At 41.2% G+C, this 18071-nt stretch overlaps 2 protein-coding genes and 4 non-coding genes across 11 annotated transcripts in view; all 6 read right to left on the reverse strand.

Annotated features, from left to right (window-relative positions):
- Nucleotides 1–1176: 1176 nt before the first annotated feature.
- On the reverse strand, nt 1177–13980 carry CUNH18orf32 (chromosome unknown C18orf32 homolog). Of its 3 annotated transcripts, none has more exons than XM_027118478.1 (3): nt 13976–13980; nt 2491–2681; nt 1177–1891 (listed from the first exon to the last, which is right to left on the reverse strand). In XM_027118478.1, the coding sequence occupies exons 2-3, from the start codon at nt 2653–2655 to the stop codon at nt 1826–1828; spliced, it is 231 nt and encodes a 76-aa protein (XP_026974279.1). In that variant the 5' UTR covers nt 2656–2681; nt 13976–13980; the 3' UTR covers nt 1177–1825. The 3 variants fall into 3 exon arrangements, with proteins under 3 accessions (XP_026974279.1, XP_026974277.1, XP_026974278.1); XM_027118476.1 differs by lacking the exon at nt 13976–13980 and adding an exon at nt 5356–5487 and having other exon boundaries at nt 2491–2678; XM_027118477.1 differs by lacking the exon at nt 13976–13980 and adding an exon at nt 5356–5475.
- The window catches only part of RPL17 (ribosomal protein L17), a 17321-nt gene continuing 5745 nt past the window's right edge, over nt 6496–18071 (reverse strand). Inside the window, exons 3-8 of one of the 4 annotated variants that reach the window (XM_027118471.1) lie at nt 9548–9600; nt 9417–9457; nt 8749–8883; nt 8393–8491; nt 7275–7466; nt 6496–6630 (exon numbers count right to left, since the gene is read on the reverse strand). In XM_027118471.1, the coding sequence (XP_026974272.1) occupies nt 6583–6630; nt 7275–7466; nt 8393–8491; nt 8749–8883; nt 9417–9457; nt 9548–9587 (555 nt within the window). In that variant the 5' untranslated portion in view covers nt 9588–9600 and the 3' untranslated portion in view covers nt 6496–6582. Of the gene's footprint in view, nt 6631–7274; nt 7467–8392; nt 8492–8748; nt 8884–9416; nt 9458–9547; nt 9601–9649; nt 9914–10419; nt 10439–18071 lie in introns of those variants that run through there. The other 3 variants (XM_027118473.1, XM_027118474.1, XM_027118475.1) reach the window with 3 other exon arrangements.
- On the reverse strand, nt 7162–7225 carry LOC113626902 (small nucleolar RNA SNORD58). The gene has a single exon (XR_003435330.1). It is a non-coding gene; the product is annotated as a small nucleolar RNA SNORD58 (small nucleolar RNA).
- Nucleotides 8583–8647, reverse strand: LOC113626900 (small nucleolar RNA SNORD58). Its single transcript, XR_003435329.1, has one exon. It is a non-coding gene; the product is annotated as a small nucleolar RNA SNORD58 (small nucleolar RNA).
- Nucleotides 9272–9336, reverse strand: LOC113626904 (small nucleolar RNA SNORD58). Its single transcript, XR_003435332.1, has one exon. It is a non-coding gene; the product is annotated as a small nucleolar RNA SNORD58 (small nucleolar RNA).
- LOC113626903 (small nucleolar RNA SNORD58) lies at nt 9678–9743 on the reverse strand. Its single transcript, XR_003435331.1, has one exon. It is a non-coding gene; the product is annotated as a small nucleolar RNA SNORD58 (small nucleolar RNA).

The raw sequence follows: 18071 nt of genomic DNA on the forward strand, positions 1-18071 counted from the left end.
CCCTCCCATCTCCTGCTGCAGATACCACTGGCCAAACCAACAGATCCCAGAGGTCATAGGAAGCCTGTTGATGTAGTCCATACAGCTTTCTTGAGCAGGAGAGTAGGGTGAGGGAGCAGAGATTTGGAGGGGCAAATGGAAAACATCTGGAGTATGCATAATGATATACACACTGATCAATGACTTAACCAAAATTTACAAAAACATATCTGGAGGATGTGTGGGAGAAGCAGAGGGCCTACAGTGTAAAACAGCTGTATCTCAACCATGGCAGGAAGTCAATAATGTTTAAAGTTGATAGCTCCAAAAACTGCAGCATACATGTATCACTTAAAATATGAAGATAAATCCTAAACAAAAGCAACAGCTAAATGAGTAAAGCCCTTGGGGACTATGGGAGTAAGGACATTATAGACCTTATTTGATTTTTAAAAAATGATATATTTTAAGAAAGTTGCTAGAAGACTATACAAAAAGCTAATAGTGGTTACATCTGTGGAGCTAGAACAAAGTTATGAGAGTAGAGAAAGAACATTAACTTTTCATTTAACCTGCCCTTGCATTGTTCTACTATGAACATCTGCTATTTTCATAATATAGTTTTTAATACCTTAAAAAACAAACTAATCAACTGGATTTAGTTGCTAATGAGAATTTATCTTATCCCTCAGGTAGGCTGGGGCAGAAAAGATGAAACACATTTATATCAAAGGAAGTCCAAGGTGGATCAATGACTTGACCAGACACAGCTTAACAGAGCCTCAGTTAGGACCCAGGACTTCCCTGGGGACCCAAGGCGGGGAGTCCTTTCTAACTTCTCCTTGCTTCAGTGAAAATAAATATTCTATGAAGATATGTCTCATCGTCTTTGAATATTTATAGATCCTTACACTAAAATGAAGAGGCCTGGGGATGAAAGATCATGTGGAGAGGCCCAGACCAGCAAATAACTGTGCAGTCACGTCACTGTTGCTGAAAACCACGAATTTTGGTGTCTTATTATGGAACAAAATAACTGATACAATCTAAACTTTAAAAAAAAAGAAGAAGAAAAAAAATATCACTGCCCCCATAACTATCCGGATGCCATCACATTATTACAATCCTGACTTCTGATGTGGTTAAAAAATCTTACTTTTAAGTATTTATATTTTAAAAGAAAAAAGAACAACAAGCTAAACTGAATATTTAATATATTTGTAGGAACAGAAGGAATGCGACAAGAATTAGAATTTTATAAGATACATTAGCCATTTACGTAAAAGATGTTCCATTTTTCAGAGAGGTTACCCCATTTCCCTGTCTTTCCTATCTTCCTCAGAGCAATAAACAGTAATTACTACTCTCATAGATAAGCTGCTCCATTGAGTGAGACAGTAATTACATTTTTATGTTTCAAGTCATTATCATCTCCAAAAACTACCTTTCAATTCACTGCAGTCTCACTGCACTCTTTCACAGTAAAATTATACTCCTCAAATTTGAAGAGCCTGAATAAAAGCTAGAGGCCCAAGGATTTTTAGGGACTGATTTAGTAACAATGTCTACTGGCACGAACCTTTTCTTTATTCATATTTTTAAAAATGCAATAAAAGAAATGAAAGCTACTTTAATGAAAAAGGAACTCAGGAATGAGGTCATTAAATATAACTAGCTACATTTGAAATACAAATACCAGGTATTTCCTGATTAGTGTCAGGTAAATATCTAAACTATCTAACCCAAATTCTGGTTTCAGGGAAAAAGATCAGAGACAAGTACAAAGAAGGTGCTTCATACTATCAGATCCATTTTTAAAACAATGAGATCCTTTGGGACCATCACATTAGTCTTTCTTTTTATCGGAGATTTCTGTTGGTCCTCTTGTTGGTGATCCATTTATATCTGCACCCTAAAATGAAAAACCACTTTAGATATTATTACAACAAACAGACATACATTTTAAGACATATTCCCTTTAAAAACAGACAATAACTTCAGAATGAAAAAACTACTTCTAGAAATGTGCAGGATGGCTAAATTTGTGCAATTGAACACGAAGTTGTATTTAACAATCACCAACACTAAAGACAACAGAGTTGTCTAAATACTCATTTAAAAAAATAACTCCATTTTGTTAAAAAAAAAACCCTCTATGATCCTACCAATTAAATCTCTTATCAAAGTTATCAGTCAGTGAAACTTGGCTTATTTTAGAATCATCTCTTGTTATTTATTAACTATTTACCATTACTCTTACCACTCAGGAAATACTGGTTATTATCCTGGCCATAAAGCAAGAAGCAAATGTATCAATCAGAGGACTAGTTTAGAACCTTAGTTTAAAGCAAACGTAATTACAAATAAAAATCCAAAACCCCTGTTTTAAAAAAGAAGGGAATTTAGACACATTAATGAAGCTTCTGGTTGGAAGAACTTGCCTTTCCAAAAGCCAAGTATTTCATCCTGCATCCCCACGCCCCCTTATTCAAGGCATTTTAATGTTCTTACCTTACAGTCTATTTTGCCTTTGTTTTTATCACTGGATTCTTGTATAGCTTTCCTAGGCCACACACGACTAACAAAGGGGGAAATCAGAGGGTATATATATGGTTCCAGGAACTTTTTGTAGACCCAGAGCAGAACTGGAATGACAATGCAGGGAATGCACACCATTGTCCCAGGCTTGAGATCCTGAACTGCTGATAAACAAGAAGGAAGAACAAATTAGATCATCATAGATTAATGACTGAAGGAATTTACCTAGATTAAGATGTATGAAAAGACTATTTCTACACTGAAGGAAAAACTTAAATCACACTACAGGTATTAGCTTAAAGCAAGTCTATTAAATAAAAATGCTGCTATCTACAAGGTAAAAGAATAACAGGTGGCAGACCTGAAAATAATAGTGAGGTACCTGCCTCCAAACCTCTCCAATCACTGCTCCACAACCACAGATTTGATGATAAAGGAATGACACCATCATTCGCGGGGTGCTAGGCAGTTAAGCCCTTTACATGTATCAACTCATTTAATCTTCAAAACACCCAGTGAGGTTGGGTACCCTGGCATTTCCATTTACGGATAAAGAAAAGGAGGCACAAAAACATTAAGGAATTTGGTAATTTTGACATACGCCAGTTTAGTGTGAATTAACTCCCAGGGCCTAATCATCTCCAGGGACTGAACAATGCTAAGGGCAAATCTTGTAATATGGAACTCACTAAGATATCACTTTGGAAGACCTCTAGGCTGCATACTGGCTGGCCTTTCCCAGCCAACAACTCTCCCTTGACAGATGTGCTTTTTCTTTTTAATGGCAATAAAGGGGTATTGAGTAATAAAAGTTTTATTTAGTATTATTGGTATAAGTCAATTGTCCATTTCCAAAAATTAACACCTAAATTTCCTTGATAATTAGAAGTCAACTTGGAATTTCTCAAGATCAGCAATTTCTTGAAAAAGAGCCAATACTACTTCCATAACACACAATTAAACCGAAGACCTCTTAAATTTACAAGAATTTTTAATCCCTTAGCAAAGGCTTTAAAAACTAAGAAACTTCAGGGCTTCCCTGGTGGCACAGTGGTTGGGAGTCTGCCTGCCAATGCAGGGGACACGGGTTCGTGCCCCAGTCCGGGAAGATCCCACATGCCGCGGAGCGGCTAGGCCTGTGAGCCATGGCCGCTGAGCCTGCGCGTCCGGAGCCTGTGCTCTGCAACCGGAGAGGCCACAACAGTGAGAGGCCCGCGTACCGCAAAAAAAAAAAAACAAAAAACTAAGAAACTTCAGAACAGTGCATAAGGCTAATAATTCAGCATGTTAAACTTATTTTCAAAATATTGTAAGCTAAGTAGTATTTAGTGGTAAATGAGTAAGTACTGCTACGCTCAGGCAATTTAAAATGATTCACAAGTGAAGAGTGGTATACATAATCCAATCTCAATGTGGCTTTGAAATGAATTACAAGAGCTGTAAACAAATAAAAATGTAAATGTGTATCAGGGAATGACCAACTCTTTTATAAGGGATTCATAACTGGAGTCTTTAAAACAGTCCCCTAGACAAATTAAAATAATTTTAGAATTTGCCAAAATATTTTGTTCCAAAATTTTAAAGAATCAATCAAAATAAGCCAAACGAGCAAGAGTCTTTTTCAGCATTTTTCAAGAAATCATAATTTTTGGCTACTAGACATTTAGAATCTGATCTGAAAAGACTTCTTACTAGTTTAGGTACCATAGCATGATAATCAAACAGGATGGCTGGCAGCTGCCTGGATTTGAGCCCTACTTTCACCATTTTCTAGATAGCGTTCCTGGGCAAATTATTTAACCAGACGGTGCCTTAATTCTCCCATGCGTAAAAAGAGGACAATAATAGTACCGATCTCACAGGGATGTAGTGTGGATGAGATACATTAATAGGAATACAAAGCTCAGAACAGTGTCTGCATATATTAAGTACTACGTAAATGTTGCTACCATAAGAAAAAAAAAAACAAACAAATCCCAAACACATCCAAAAGTTGTAACCTGTCCAAAGTCCACACTGCAGGTAACAAGTAACTAGAACTGGCTAAAACCAGAATTCCTAATTCTGGTTTCCTAGCTCAGTGCTCTTGCATTTTCTCTCCCCCAAACACGATCATCATGTTATTCCCCTTTCTACCAAACTTTCAAACGCAACTAAAACCCTTCAAAACAACTGGCAATGCTACCGAGCACTAAGCTAATACGATGACAGGCAATCCCTCCATCATAAAGATTCAGGTTTTTACCTACTTGAAATTGTGCTTTAAATGAATTCTCAAGAACAATTAGTACTAATTACTTTTGTTACAATTATGGCTTAGAAAGGTCTAGAAGGTGACTATGATAAATTGATAAAATCATGATTTTATTTACTCTCTCCAAGCCAATTCTCGAATATACAACACAGCGAGAAAGATGGATTGAAACGTGGAGGAGAGGAATTTCTTGCATTCGACTTAGTCCAATACAATGGAACAGAAAAAGGCGGAGGCTCTATGAGAACAAGAGCAGCTGTGGCGGGGGTACGCCACTTCCTCTAAGTGACCAGTCGGCGGATCACTTCACTGGAGACAAAAGAGACCGGGAGAGGCTAAGTCAAAGGCAAGGACTGAAAGACAGGGGAGGGGAGGGTACGAGCGAATGGTGGCGACGACGATAAAAAAGTGATACCGACAAGGCAGGCCAGAGAGCGGATCCTGAAGCAAAGAGAGGCGGACGGAGGCAGGAAGGGGTGGAGACCGACGCAGGGGGAGGCACAGGGCAGGGGCGCTGGTGTACCTTGAGGGCAGGAGAACCCCGAAGCCCCGGCCGCTGCCCGGACCCACCCAGCCCCGCTCACCCGCGGCCACCAAGCCCCAGTGACGGTGTCCAGGCTTCCGGAGGGAGGCTCGCGGGGTGACGTGCCGCAGCCAACCCTAAGGGCACCGCAAGAGGGACCGACAAAGAAGCGCCTGCGTCAGCCTGATGACGCACCCGACGTAACGGTGACGCCCTGCGGGGACGGCACCGGCTTCCGGCGCGGCACCGGCTTCCGGCGTAGCCCCGGCGATCAGCTTAGAGCTTGCGGGCGAGGCGGAAGCGCTGTTGCTCCCCAGTTGCCCGGTCACTGGAACAAGATCTACGACGCGGACCCAGGAAAGGATAAGCGCCTGTACCGGTGACTCACCACCAACAGGGAAGCTTGCGGTGATGGCTAGGATGTTTTCGAACGCAGTTGAGGCTAAGCTACTCACCCTGCTACAAGGGTCTTAAATTCAAGAGCAGGGGAAATTAACATCGTCACATTTGAGCGGGTATTTTTACAAGAAATGGGCATACAACTTTCCTCCCACTAGGACAGCTATAATCGGCGAAATCTAAGCGATGAAGAAATTCGAACCACTGCTGGTCGCACTGTAAACGGAACTGCTTTAGGAGTCCTGCAGTTCCTCCAGTGTTCATTAAAATTACCTTATGACCCTGGAATTCCACTCTTGGTATACATGCAAGTGAAAGGAAAATATGCCCACACAGGAACTTTTATAGTTCACAGCAACACTAACAGTAGCTAAAAGAAAAAAAGCCCCAAATGATATGATGAACCACAGGTACATGCTACAACCCTGAAAAAATCATGCTAAGTCAAGCAAGTCAAAGCCAGTGAGGAAGGTCACACTGTGATTTCATTTATATGAATTGTCCAGAATAGGCAAATCTACAGTCAGAAATAGGCAAGTAGTCACCCAGCACTGGATTGGGGGGAGGTGACAGCCAACCACTACCAAGGTTCCTCTTTGGGATCATGAAAAACTCTAAAATTCACTGTGCTGACGGATGCATAAATGAATATACTAAATGCTACTGAAGACTGTACAGTGTGTTAAACCTCAATAAAGTGGGTGGAAAAGAGATTCAGAAATTTCCCCATGTTCTAATTCCATTTTACGCAAAGCACCAAAAGATGCAAAACAGCATGTTTTATGAAAACTCATTTGATCCATTTTGTGATGACACTTGAAACAGATTTACTAATTAAGACAACCAACACTCTGCTTTTACTTTCATTTGCATTTATTTTTTGCAGCATTTATTCCCGGGCCATAAGTTTTTGTTTCTTCAATTTCTTCTGGGATATCTGGGGAAAAGAAAAATGCACTATTAAGATTCCAGAAGATTGTATCTCAATGAAAGAGTAATTGGAAATTTCAACATAAAGGGAAAAACATGAAGAGTCCTTTGGCGTAGAGAAGTGGTATGGGGAGAAGGGCAGCCAGGAGGACATCACAGTAGTAAGCAGGAGATAACCAAGACGGCAGCCAGGGTGCCCAGCTGGTTAGAACTAAGTGGCAGCAAGGATGGAGGATAATATTTAATGATAAAATCAATAGAAGACAAATCCATTAGGTGGATCACACCATTAGGTGTGAAGAATCACTCCCAGGTTTCAAGCTTAAACATACTGAAAACAAGCTTATTGGGGGGCAGGGAGGAGAGCCCAGTTTTGGACATGTTGCATTTCAACTGGCTATGGACATCTAGGTGGGGACATAAGCAGATAATCACATGGTTTTAACATACTGAACAATACAAAGTTACTATTCACTGTTAATCAAGAAACTAATGAGACCCATGAAAGCCAAAATAAAATGGTTAGAAGAGGTTGCTGGTTGCTCAGAATAGTCTCCTTTCATGGTTATTCCAAAGGTGTCCTAAGTTAGTCATCACAGCAACCACAAATCTAACACACCAAATAAACAGAGCAGAGACTAAGTAATTGACCTTTTTCTTCTGGGCAACCTCCTCTTCTGGTTTAGGAACAATCTGTTCTTTTTCAGTAAGGATCATCTCAATGTGGCACGGAGAGCTCATGTATGGGTTGATCCGACCATGAGCTCTATAAGTCCTGCGCCGCATCTTGGGGGCTTTGTTCACCTGGATGTGCTCAATGACCAGAGAATCTACATCTAAGCCCTGGAACAAAATCAGGTAACATCTTTATCTTAATACCACAAACTGCATCATTCAAGTCCCTGCCTGAAAAAAAATATTTTGAAAGGCAATCCTTAGGACTTTAAATAGCGTATTTGTTCAAGCAGGTTTTTTTAACCTTTATTCTAAGTGTCCTTCCTTAAATCTAACTACCAAAACTCCGTGCTAAATGCACCAAGTTTGTAAGTGGCATTCATAAAGGAGTGGAGTTACAGGATCTGGTAGCATCTATGTCTATTTCTAAGCCTTGATGATAAACAGGATTTTGACAGCAAGGCTTAGCAGCTAGAAGGGCTACAGCTGAACAGACCCACATTAATTCCAGTTCTGACCCAATTTTCAAAATGCAAAAGGGTAATGGATAATTCCTCAAATGGATAAACCTGTTTTGTTGACACAGGTTTTGTTCAGTTAAACATAGTTCTTTTAACTTCTAACTGAAATTTAATGCCTCTCAACTATGAATGTAGGCAACAAACCACATTAATCATTACTACGGCAATCACAGTTCCTTTGGAATAGTACATATTTTATTATATTTTAAAATATCCTGTGAAGGGATTCACAAACCATAGTGTAAAAAAGGTCCATGGCACAAGAAAGTTTACAAACCCTTGGTAAAATACTCAAGGGAAAAAAAGCGTTTCTTTTGCATGTACTGGGATTATAGGGGGGGAAATTCTATAGACTTAAGCTTGAAGTAACTGCAGACCATGCCCCTGAAATGCTTTACAGACAAAAATTTTGGTCTGTTGGAAACTGGAGGTAGAGATTTAAGAGAATTCTTTTAATGGAGAATTTAGCTACTTGAGAAAGCAAGACAATCAAGGAAATAAATCTGGACAACAGCAACTTTAACTGAATAACAATCCAAGTTACATGTATAAAGATATTTATGGTTTGGGTACCTTAAGTTCAGCATTACTCTCTGCATTTTTGAGCATGTGCAGTAAAAATTCAGCACTCTTTTTGGGCCACCGACCCTGTGTCCAGCCCCACTGTTTGGCCTAAAAAACAAACAAAACCAGAGAGCCCATTCGTCACTTCCCCCAATTTAAATCAATGTTACAAGATGGGTTTATTTTAACCAACACCAAGGTTGCTCAGAAAATGTTTTTTTTCATGGTTAATCCAAAGGTGTCCTAAGATTGTCATCACAGCAACCAGAAAGAGCCTGATTAAAGGCAGATCATGGCCATTCTTACTCCCTCCAATCACCTTCTCTAACAGTTTGTCTTTTTAAATGACAACTATGAATTCTCACCTGGGCACACCTACCAACTCCACCATTGTAGCGACGGAATGGCACACACTGCTTCTTTAAAGTGACATCCTTCAGATACTTAGTGGCTTTTCGGATATGCATACCCTTAATGGCCTGGGCTGTTTCACGAGTGTTCTAAGTATAAATAATATAAGCTGTGAGTTAACCATGTATTTTTTTAAAAATCACAAATTTTAAACATTAAATTCTAACATTTTCGACACGTCAACATTTATCAACAGCCAAAACCTTTCCATTTATTAGGACGTGAGCTGATACAATGAAGAATAAAAATCTGTGATTATGAGCCGAGGGAGGTTTGGTTTGAAGGTGGAAACAAGTGAACCCTAAGCATGTTTACTCGCTTTAATACGTTCTCCATCATCTTATGAACTACAATTACGTGTCCCATATCTTGATATGCACACTAGGTTCTCAAGCAGTTCTCTGGTAGTTTTACCCAATTCCACAAATCCTAAATCAAAGTACTCATTATATACTGATGATCACGGACCAAAAGGTGGCTGCTCAAAATCGATTGATTTTCACGGTAAATCCAAAGGTGTCCTAAGAAATGCATCACCGCAGCTACCTTTTTAGAATGGCTAAAAAATACATACTAGAACTCGTGAAACAACTCTTTTAGAGCATAACTATGATTCACATACCTTAAAGTGAACACGAAGATTTGAACCTCTCGACTTGCATGCTAAAAAATACCAAAAAGAAAAGTTTGGGTTAATTCTGGGCATCTTGTTGCCTCTTACTCCAAAATAAAAAATGTTTCGTGTTCACTTACATTTTGTGGGATTTTCTGGGTCAAGTGAATAGCGAACCATTTTTAGAGGTCACCTGAAAACGAGCAAGTATAATTCTGTCAACATTATTTACAGTAACTTACACGGTTTATGTACTAAACGCTGCCCGCAGCTGCTCAGAGAGTAGTTGTTTTCATGATTAATCCAAAGGTGTCCTAAGAAATGCCATCATCGCAGCCATCCTTCTATCCACCGTTTCTTCCCGTGTGGAACTACCAGTGACTACAGCAGTGCTGACACTAGACTAGTGACAAGGACATCATTCCTTTTACCCTCTGGAAGAAAACACAGCCTGTTTCAATCCAAGCCTGGATCCTTCAGACGAGTTAACTCGACCCACTACAACCCTCTACAGGCTCCCCCTACAGAAACCTCCTTTACTCACGCCAACTTCACACGTAATCCAGTCTTTTTCCCACACTTTCAATTACCCGCTTTAAGCGCCGCTGAACTCGAAACATTTAACGTTCAGCCACTAAATAAAAGCCTCGACCCTACTTGACTTTACCCCGCCCCCCCAAATTTCTCTCGATGCGGCCACAAATGCGCTGCGTTAGCAGCCACCACTCAGCGCAAAAACACTGGGCCTCCGGTGTCGGGAACCACCACAGCCTGCCTGTACGCCCGGCCAACCCCCTTCCCAACCATCGCGCCCCGCTGAGGCCTAAGAGCACCGGGGCGCCAAGCGGGGTACTCCGACACGTCTCCCCGCACAGAACGCCGCTCCCAGAGAGAAATCAGTAGCCGCGAGAGTCCTCCTCCCGAGGGTCTCGAAATTGGCACCGCCAAGGCCAGGATGGCAGCGATAACCAGAGGATTCCCCACTCGGAAGACTCGCCAAAGAAACACTTACCTCAGGCCGCTGACCGGAAAAGGAAGAGCGGTGGTTCATGGGAGAATTCATGAGAACTCGACATCTCGCGAGACTCCCAGCCAAAGGAACGAGATTTGGAGAGGTGGGGGAGGGCGGAGGAGAAAGGGAGTGTGGAATATGTTTGACAAGATCTGGAAACGAATTACCCCTTTAGGGACCGTCTCAAAATTCTTCTTTTTTGCTTCCAGAAATAAAGTTATGGATTCTAAATATCAATCAATTAAAAACAGGTTTGTTCAGAAACAGAGTCAGAGACTTAGAGAACGAACTTATGGTTACCAGGGAGAAAGGTGCGGGGTGGGGGGGAAGGATAGTTAGGGAGTTTGGGATTGACATGTACACACTGCTCTATTTAAAATGGATAACCACGACTTCCCTGGTGGTACAGTGGTTAAGACTCCACGCTCCCAATGCCGGGGGCCCGGGTTCGATCCCTGGTTGGGGAGCTGGATCCCACATGCTTGCCACAACTAAGAAGTCCACATGCTGCAGTGAAGATCCCGCATGCCACAACTAAGACCCAGCTCAACCAAAATAAAATAAATATTGAAGAAAAAAAAGGGATAACCAACAAGGACCTACTTACTGTATAGCACAGGGGGCTCTGCTCAATATTATGTAGCAACCTAAATGGGAAAATAACTTGAAAAAAAATAGATACATGTATATATATAACTGAATCACTTTGCTATACACCTGAAACTAACACAATATTGTTAATCAGCTATATTCCAATATAAAATAAAAAGTTTTAAAGAAAAGGTTTGTAGTTCTAGGACAAGACCACCTATTATTAGGTATAGACAAGACATTTATTCGTCAACATTTGTTAGGTTTGGTTATGTGATTATATGAAAATGATTTGTAAAGGGACAATTAGGAAGATGCAAAGGATGGGATGTAATTATGCTAATCAGAAAATTCTCAGTTTAAGACCATCACCCAATCAATTGTAAAGCAACCCTTGTGAAGGATGTAATATCAGAAGGGTCTTGTTCAAGAATGGGGTCTGGTTTCCCCACTGCAACTTGTAGATCTTCATATGGGAAAGGATAACTGTTCCTTGAAAACAAAAACGCCAAGGGACATTTTCTTCCTCGCCAAGGTCATCTGTCTGGTTATTCCTTTACAGTCACTGGTGGTGTGACTGCTGTTAGATTTAGGTCTTCCTTTTACGGCCTCTGTGATTTTCCCAGAAAACTTAAATGAACTCTTTAAATTGTATTTGATATACATATATTTTCTTCAATCCGTTTTTCTTTATTTTAATTTTATTATATGTATTGTGCAGAAATTTTAATTATTAAAACAATAGTGTACTGCAGACAGGGGTAATCCTTAGCAATCAATTGATTTGTTCAGTCATCCATTCAGTGAATATTCATCAAACACTTATGTGCCTGCCGCTGTGCTAGATGCTATGCTCTAAGAGGTCCTAGGAGAGTCTCGGCCATCAAGGAACCCACAGTCTTAGAATGAGGGTAAGGACAGAGAGATAGGGAACTAGGAGGTGAACAGCCAATTAGAATACAGTGTGAACTTGCTAAAGTAGGGTGAGCACTTAGAGTAGGAAAGCCTCCCCTGAGCAGATGACATGGCAGCTGCACCATGAATGACCAGGAGGAGCTAGCTGGCCATGGCAATACAGAAAGAGAAAAATAACTATTATTACCAGCAAGAAAATTCTGCTATGGGAACTGCAATTGTTTGGATTCTTTTTGGGTGTGGGTGGGGCGAGGTAAGGTGGAGTGGCAAACCTGATCTGGAAGGAACCTATTTGTCTGCCAAGGAGTTTGAAGTTTACCTTAAGGTCAATGAGGGACTTTTCAAAGTGTTTAGACCCTTGGGGGATGGGTGAGGTGACTTGATCAGATTCACTATTGAAAAAATCACTCCACAGGGAGACATTTGGGATGCCTCAGGGGCAAGACCAGAGGCTGGCAAAAGATGGTGGTGGCTTGAACTGATCAGGTTCAGTTTAATATTTTTACAAAGAGAATAGAGAGTGGTGGATGAATTCAAGAGATTTTGGTAAAACTCACGTGATTTCCTGATTATAAGCTGTAAAAGTTGGTACTTTTGTACCTTGCCTGGAATCAACTTCTTCCAAACTCCTGTGAATGTTCTTAATGGCAACTAGAACGGTGAATCCTTTACAGAAGGTTTTCAATTGGCTTTGCCCAGATCATCAGAGGAATCACTATCTATGGCAGCTACAGCCTTACGAAATGTATTTCTCAAATGATGAGACTTCAAAGCCAAAATTACCCCTTGATCCACGGGCTGCAGAATGGATGTTATGTTAGCAGGCATGAAAACAACATCAATTTTCTTGTACATTTTCATCAGAGTTCTTGGGTGACCAGGTACATTGCCAATGAGCAGTAATATTTCAAAAGAAATCTTTTTTTCTGAGCAGTATGTCTCAACAGTGGGCTTAAAATACTCAGTAAACCATGTTGTAAACAGATGTGCTGTCATCCAGGCTTTGTTGTTCCATTTATAGAGCACAGGCTGAGTAGATTTAGCATAATTCCTAAGGGTCCTAGGATTTTCAGAATGGCAAATGAACATTGGCTTAACTTCATATCACCAGCTCCATTAGCCCCTAACAAGTGTCATTCTGTCCTTTGAAGCTTTGAAGCCAGACATTGACTTCTCCTCTCTAGCTATGATATTCCAAGATGACATCTACTTCCAACAGAAGCCTGTTTCATCTACCCTGAAAGTCTGTTGTTTAGTATAGCCACATTCATTTGTTATCTTAGCTAGATCCTCTGGATAACTTTTCTTCTGCTTCCTCACCTCTCTCAGCCTTCACAGAATTGAAGAGAGTTAGAGCTTTGTTCTGGATTAAGTTTTGACTTATGTGATATTGTGGCTGGTTTGGTCTTCTGTCAACTATCCAGAGCACTGAAACTTTCTCCATACCAGCCAAAAGGCTGTTTCACTTTCTTATTATTGTGTGCTTACTGAGTAGCACTTCTAATTTCCTTCAAGAACCTGCGCCGCAACCCCCCTCCACCCCATAACTCGGCCAACTGCTTGAGGCAAGAGGCTTAGCTTTTGACTTGTCTTGGTTTTCGGCATACTTTCCTCACAAAGCTTCATCATTTCTAGCTTTTGATTTAAAGTGAGGAATGTGTGACTCTTCCTTTCACTTGAATACTTAGAGGACTTTGCTATTTTTTTTAATTAAAATTTTTTTTTTTTATTTTTTAATTTTTGGCTGTGCCTTGCAGCTTGTGGGATCTTAGTTCCCCAATGAGGAATTGGACCTGTGCCCTTGGCAGTGAAAGCGTGGCATCCTAACCACTGGACCATCAGGGAATTCCCTGGAGGCCTTTGTTGAGTTATTAGTTGGCCTCATCTCAATATTGTTGTGTCTCAGGGAATAGAGAGGTCCCAGAAGAGGGAGAGAGGTGGGAGAATGGCTGGGCAGTGGAGCCGTCAGAGCCCACACATTTATTGATTAATTTTGCTGTCTTATATGGGCGTAGCTCATGGCACCCCAAAATAATTACAATAGTAACACTGAAGAGCACAGATCACCATAACACATATAATAATCATGAAAAAGATGGAATTACTGACAGAATTACCAAAACGAGACACGAAGTGAGCAAATGCTATTGGAAAAATGGCGCTGAGGCCTGCTCCAGGCACGGTTGCCACAAACCTTCAATTTGTAAAAACCTTAAAATCTGGGAAGGGCAATAAAGTGAAACGCAATAAAACAGGTATGTCTGTATAACAAAGGAAAACGAGCTTTATGAATGACACCTCCCAGAGGTATTGTGTATCGGATTGAATGGAGGAACATGAATAGCTAAAGGAAGTATTTCATTCATAAGCAGGTGGGGCAGTGTTTCTGAGGAGCAGTAGAGTTTGGAGATGGGCCAGAAGAGGATCCTTCCTGCCAACCTCAGAGGACACCACAGTCTGGAGCAGAATAATTCCATTTGAGTAGTGGCAGGATACCCCTAATCCTCTCAGAGAACAGGAGGTTGGCAGGGGCCACTTCAGGGGGGCTGGTCAGGGTACATGGGTCCTGACTTGGTACTTGGAATCTGTTTTAATTGTCACAGAAAACCACTGAAGGGCTTTCAGCAGGGAAGGGACGTGATAAGATTTATGCTTTAAATAAACGACTGAGAGCTCTGTGGAGAGTAGAGTGTGAAGGGCAATGGTGAGATCACGGAGAGGGAGGCAGAGGTTCTCGCAAGAGCTAATGACAGCTTAGACTAGGCTGGCCACAGTGGAGATGGTGAAGAGGAATCAGATTCAGGGGATCTTTTGGAAGCTGAGTCAATGGAACTTGCTAATGGATTGGATGTGGCAAGTGAGGGAAAGCTAGTCATCAAGGACGGCTCCCAGATTTTGGCCTGAGCTGCAGGAGGTACAAAATGCTGTGCCTGGCGGAGGAGCAAGGAATAATAAAGTAAGTATTCTATTTGGTCCGATTAAAAGCTTAAAGAAGTTTTAATTTATAAAATTTCAAAACACACAAAGGTAGAGGGAGAGCAATAGAGCAAGCCTGCAGGTACTCACATTAAACTTCAATGGCTGGGCTTCCCTGGTGGCGCAGTGGTTGAGGGTCCGCCTGCCGATGCAGGGGACACGGGTTCGTGCCCCGGTCCAGGAGGATCCCACATGCTGCGGAGCAGCTGGGCCCGTGAGCCGTGGCCCCTGAGCCTGCGTGTCCGGAGCCTGTGCTCCACAATGGGAGAGGCCACAACAGTGAGAGGCCCGTGTACCACAAAAAAAAAAAAAAAAAACACTTCAATGGTAATCAATATTTTGTCTTTCTTGTTTTATGTATTTCTTCCTCCCTACCCAACTTTCACCACTTCCTCTCCCTTTTCTTACAGTATTTAAATCCCAAATATATTCTTTCATTTGTATGTACATCAGTATGTATCTCTAAGTGGTTAAGAATCTCCTTCCCCTCCCCTGCCCCTTCTCTCCCCCTTCCCTCCCCCTTCCCCCTTCCTCTCTCCTCTTCCCCTTCTTCTCCTCCTTCTCCTTCTTCTTCATCTTCTTCCTCTTCTTATAACCATTATACCATTATCATACCTAAAACAACAACAATAATTTCTTAATACACCTCAGACCCTACTTTGTGATCAACTTCCTCTGTCTCAGAAAGGCTTTTACAGTTCGTTCAAATCAGGACCCAGACAAGATCCAAATATTATGGTTGTGAGATATATCTCCCAAATCACTTTTAATCTATAACTATTTCTCTTTTTCATATTCTCTTTGTAATCTCCCCACTCTCCACCCCATTCCACTTACTTGTTGCAAAGACTAGATCACTTGCCTTATAGAATTTCCCACACTTTAGATTTTGGCTAATTACATCCTCATGGTATCATTGAACATTTTCCTCTGTCTTTCAATTTTCCTGGAATTATACCTTGAAGCTTGATCAGATTCCGTTCCATTTGGGGGGGCAAGAAAACTTCATAAGTGGTACTATGTATTTATCATTACATCACATCAGGATAGACAAAATGTCATGATTGTCTCATTTTTACCCGTATTAAGATGGGTAAGTGAGTTCAGGAGATGTCAGTCTGATCCCTTCATTAGAAAATCCCACATCAGCATTTTAAATTAATTAATTAATTAATTTTTGGCTGCCTTGGGTCTTCGTTGCTGCACGCAGGCTTTCTCTAGTTGTAGCGAGCAGGCGCTACTCTTCCTTGCGGTGTGCAGACTTCTTATTGTGGTGGTTTCGGTGGTTTCTCTTGTGGAGCACCAGCTCTAGGCGCGCGGGCTTCAGTAGTTGTGGCTTGCAGGCTCTAGAGCTCTAGAGCGCAGGCTCAGCAGGTGTGGCGCATGGGCTCAATTGCTCCGCGGCATGTGGGATCTTCCTGGACCAGGGCTCGAACCTGTGTCCCCTGCATTGGCAGGCGGATTCTTAACCACTGTGCCGCCAGGGAAGTCCCTGGGAAGTCCCCCACATCAGCTCTTTACCTAATGGCTTTAGCAGCTCTTGAAATTCATTGCCTAGATGCATTATTTAATCAGATGTTAAAAAGTGGTGATTTTTCCCCCTAATTAGCTTTTATTTTTCGGCTGTGCCTCGCGGCTTGAGAGATCTTAGTAGTTCCCTGACAGGGAATGAACCCTGATCTGGGCAGTGAAAGTGTGGAGTCCTAACCACTGGACTGCCAGGGAATCCCCATTAGCATTTTTTAATTGGACTTGTGTAAAAAAGAATTTTCCCTGTTTCCACTATTTGAAATATATTTCACATAGGATAGGCAGGATAAAACTTAATTTTCTCCTTTAATTATTGACTTTTAGAAAATTGAGCTCGTTCCCAAAGCAACTACCAGAAACGGCTGATTTAGATTTTTACAAATCAGCTTTATTGAGGTATACTTTATATACAATAAAATTCCCCCAATTTTAAGCATACAATTTATTAAGTTTTGACAGATATACGTGGTCATATAACTACCACCACAATCATGATCTAGAACACTTCCATCACCCCTCAAAATTCCCTTAAGTCTCTGTTTAAAAAAAAGGTAGTAGGCCCAAAATGGAGTCACTCGTGCTAAGTGACTCCCAGGTCAGCACACCAAAGCTTAGTCTGTAACCTAATTGTAGTTTCAGATTCTTCCAGGAGTGGAATATAAAATTCCAGTCTGGAATTTCCTGATTAACACTAGTGAGGTAATCTACAAGATAGACCCCTGCCCTTCCCCCAATGGCAGGTGATCTTGCCTGAAATAAACCTTTCTTTTGTTTTTTACTTCCTTGTCCCACCCTCTCTGCCTTGAAAAACCTTCCACTTTGTACAGCTCCTCAGAGCACCTTTCTACTTGCTAGTTGGGATGCTGACAACTAATTAAATGATTTATTAAACGAATCACTTAATAAAGCCAATGAACTCTTCAAATTTACTCGGTTAGGCTTTGTTTTTAATTTAATTTTATTTTTTTTTGCAGTACGCGGGCCTCTCACCGTTGTGGCCTCTCCCTTTGCGGAGCACAGGCTCCGGACACGCAGGCCCAGCAGCCATGGCTCACGGGCCTAGCCGCTCTGCGGCATGTGGGATCTTCCTGGATCGGGGCACGAACCCGTGTTTCCTGCATCGGTAGGCGGACTCTCAACCACTGCGCCACCAGGGAAGCCCCTAGGCTTTGTTTTTTAACATTTCTTTGGAACCGATCTCCTTCTCCCACCCGTGGAACCTAACGACTACTGCTCTACTTTCTGTCGCTGTAGTTTTGCCTTTTCCAGAATGCCATGTGAATCCTACAGTATGTAGTATTTTATGTCTGGCTTCTTTCATTTAGCACGATGCTTTTGAGATTCATTTAGATTATTGCATGTATCAGTAAGTCATTCCTTTATTGTTGAATAGAATTCCATTGTACAGCTATCTCACAATTTGTTTACCAGTTCAGCAGTAGATGGACATTTCTGTTGTTTCATGTTTTTGGCTCTGATGAATGAACCTGTTGCAAACTTTTGAGTACAGGTTTTTGTATGGACATATGTTTTCACTTGTCTTGGATAGTTACCTAGGAGTGGAATTGCCTGGTTACATGTTAAATTTATCTTTTTTTTTTTTCAAACACACAGACTTTTTTTTTTTTTTTTTTTTTTTT

This window comes from Aethalodelphis obliquidens, unplaced genomic scaffold (assembly GCF_003676395.1).
Source record: "Aethalodelphis obliquidens isolate GAN/ISIS:26980383/991018 unplaced genomic scaffold, ASM367639v1 scaffold19, whole genome shotgun sequence".
Classification (NCBI taxonomy): domain Eukaryota; kingdom Metazoa; phylum Chordata; class Mammalia; order Artiodactyla; family Delphinidae; genus Aethalodelphis; species Aethalodelphis obliquidens.

Coding starts and splice junctions, on each gene's coding strand:
- CUNH18orf32 (XM_027118478.1), bottom strand. CDS start 2,655: ATGGTGTGCATTCCCTGCATTGTCATTCCAGTTCTGCTCTGGGTCTAC. Junction 1,892..2,490: donor AAGGCAAAATAGACTGTAAG/GTAAGAACATTA, acceptor TTTTCATTTTAG/GGTGCAGATATAAATGGATC.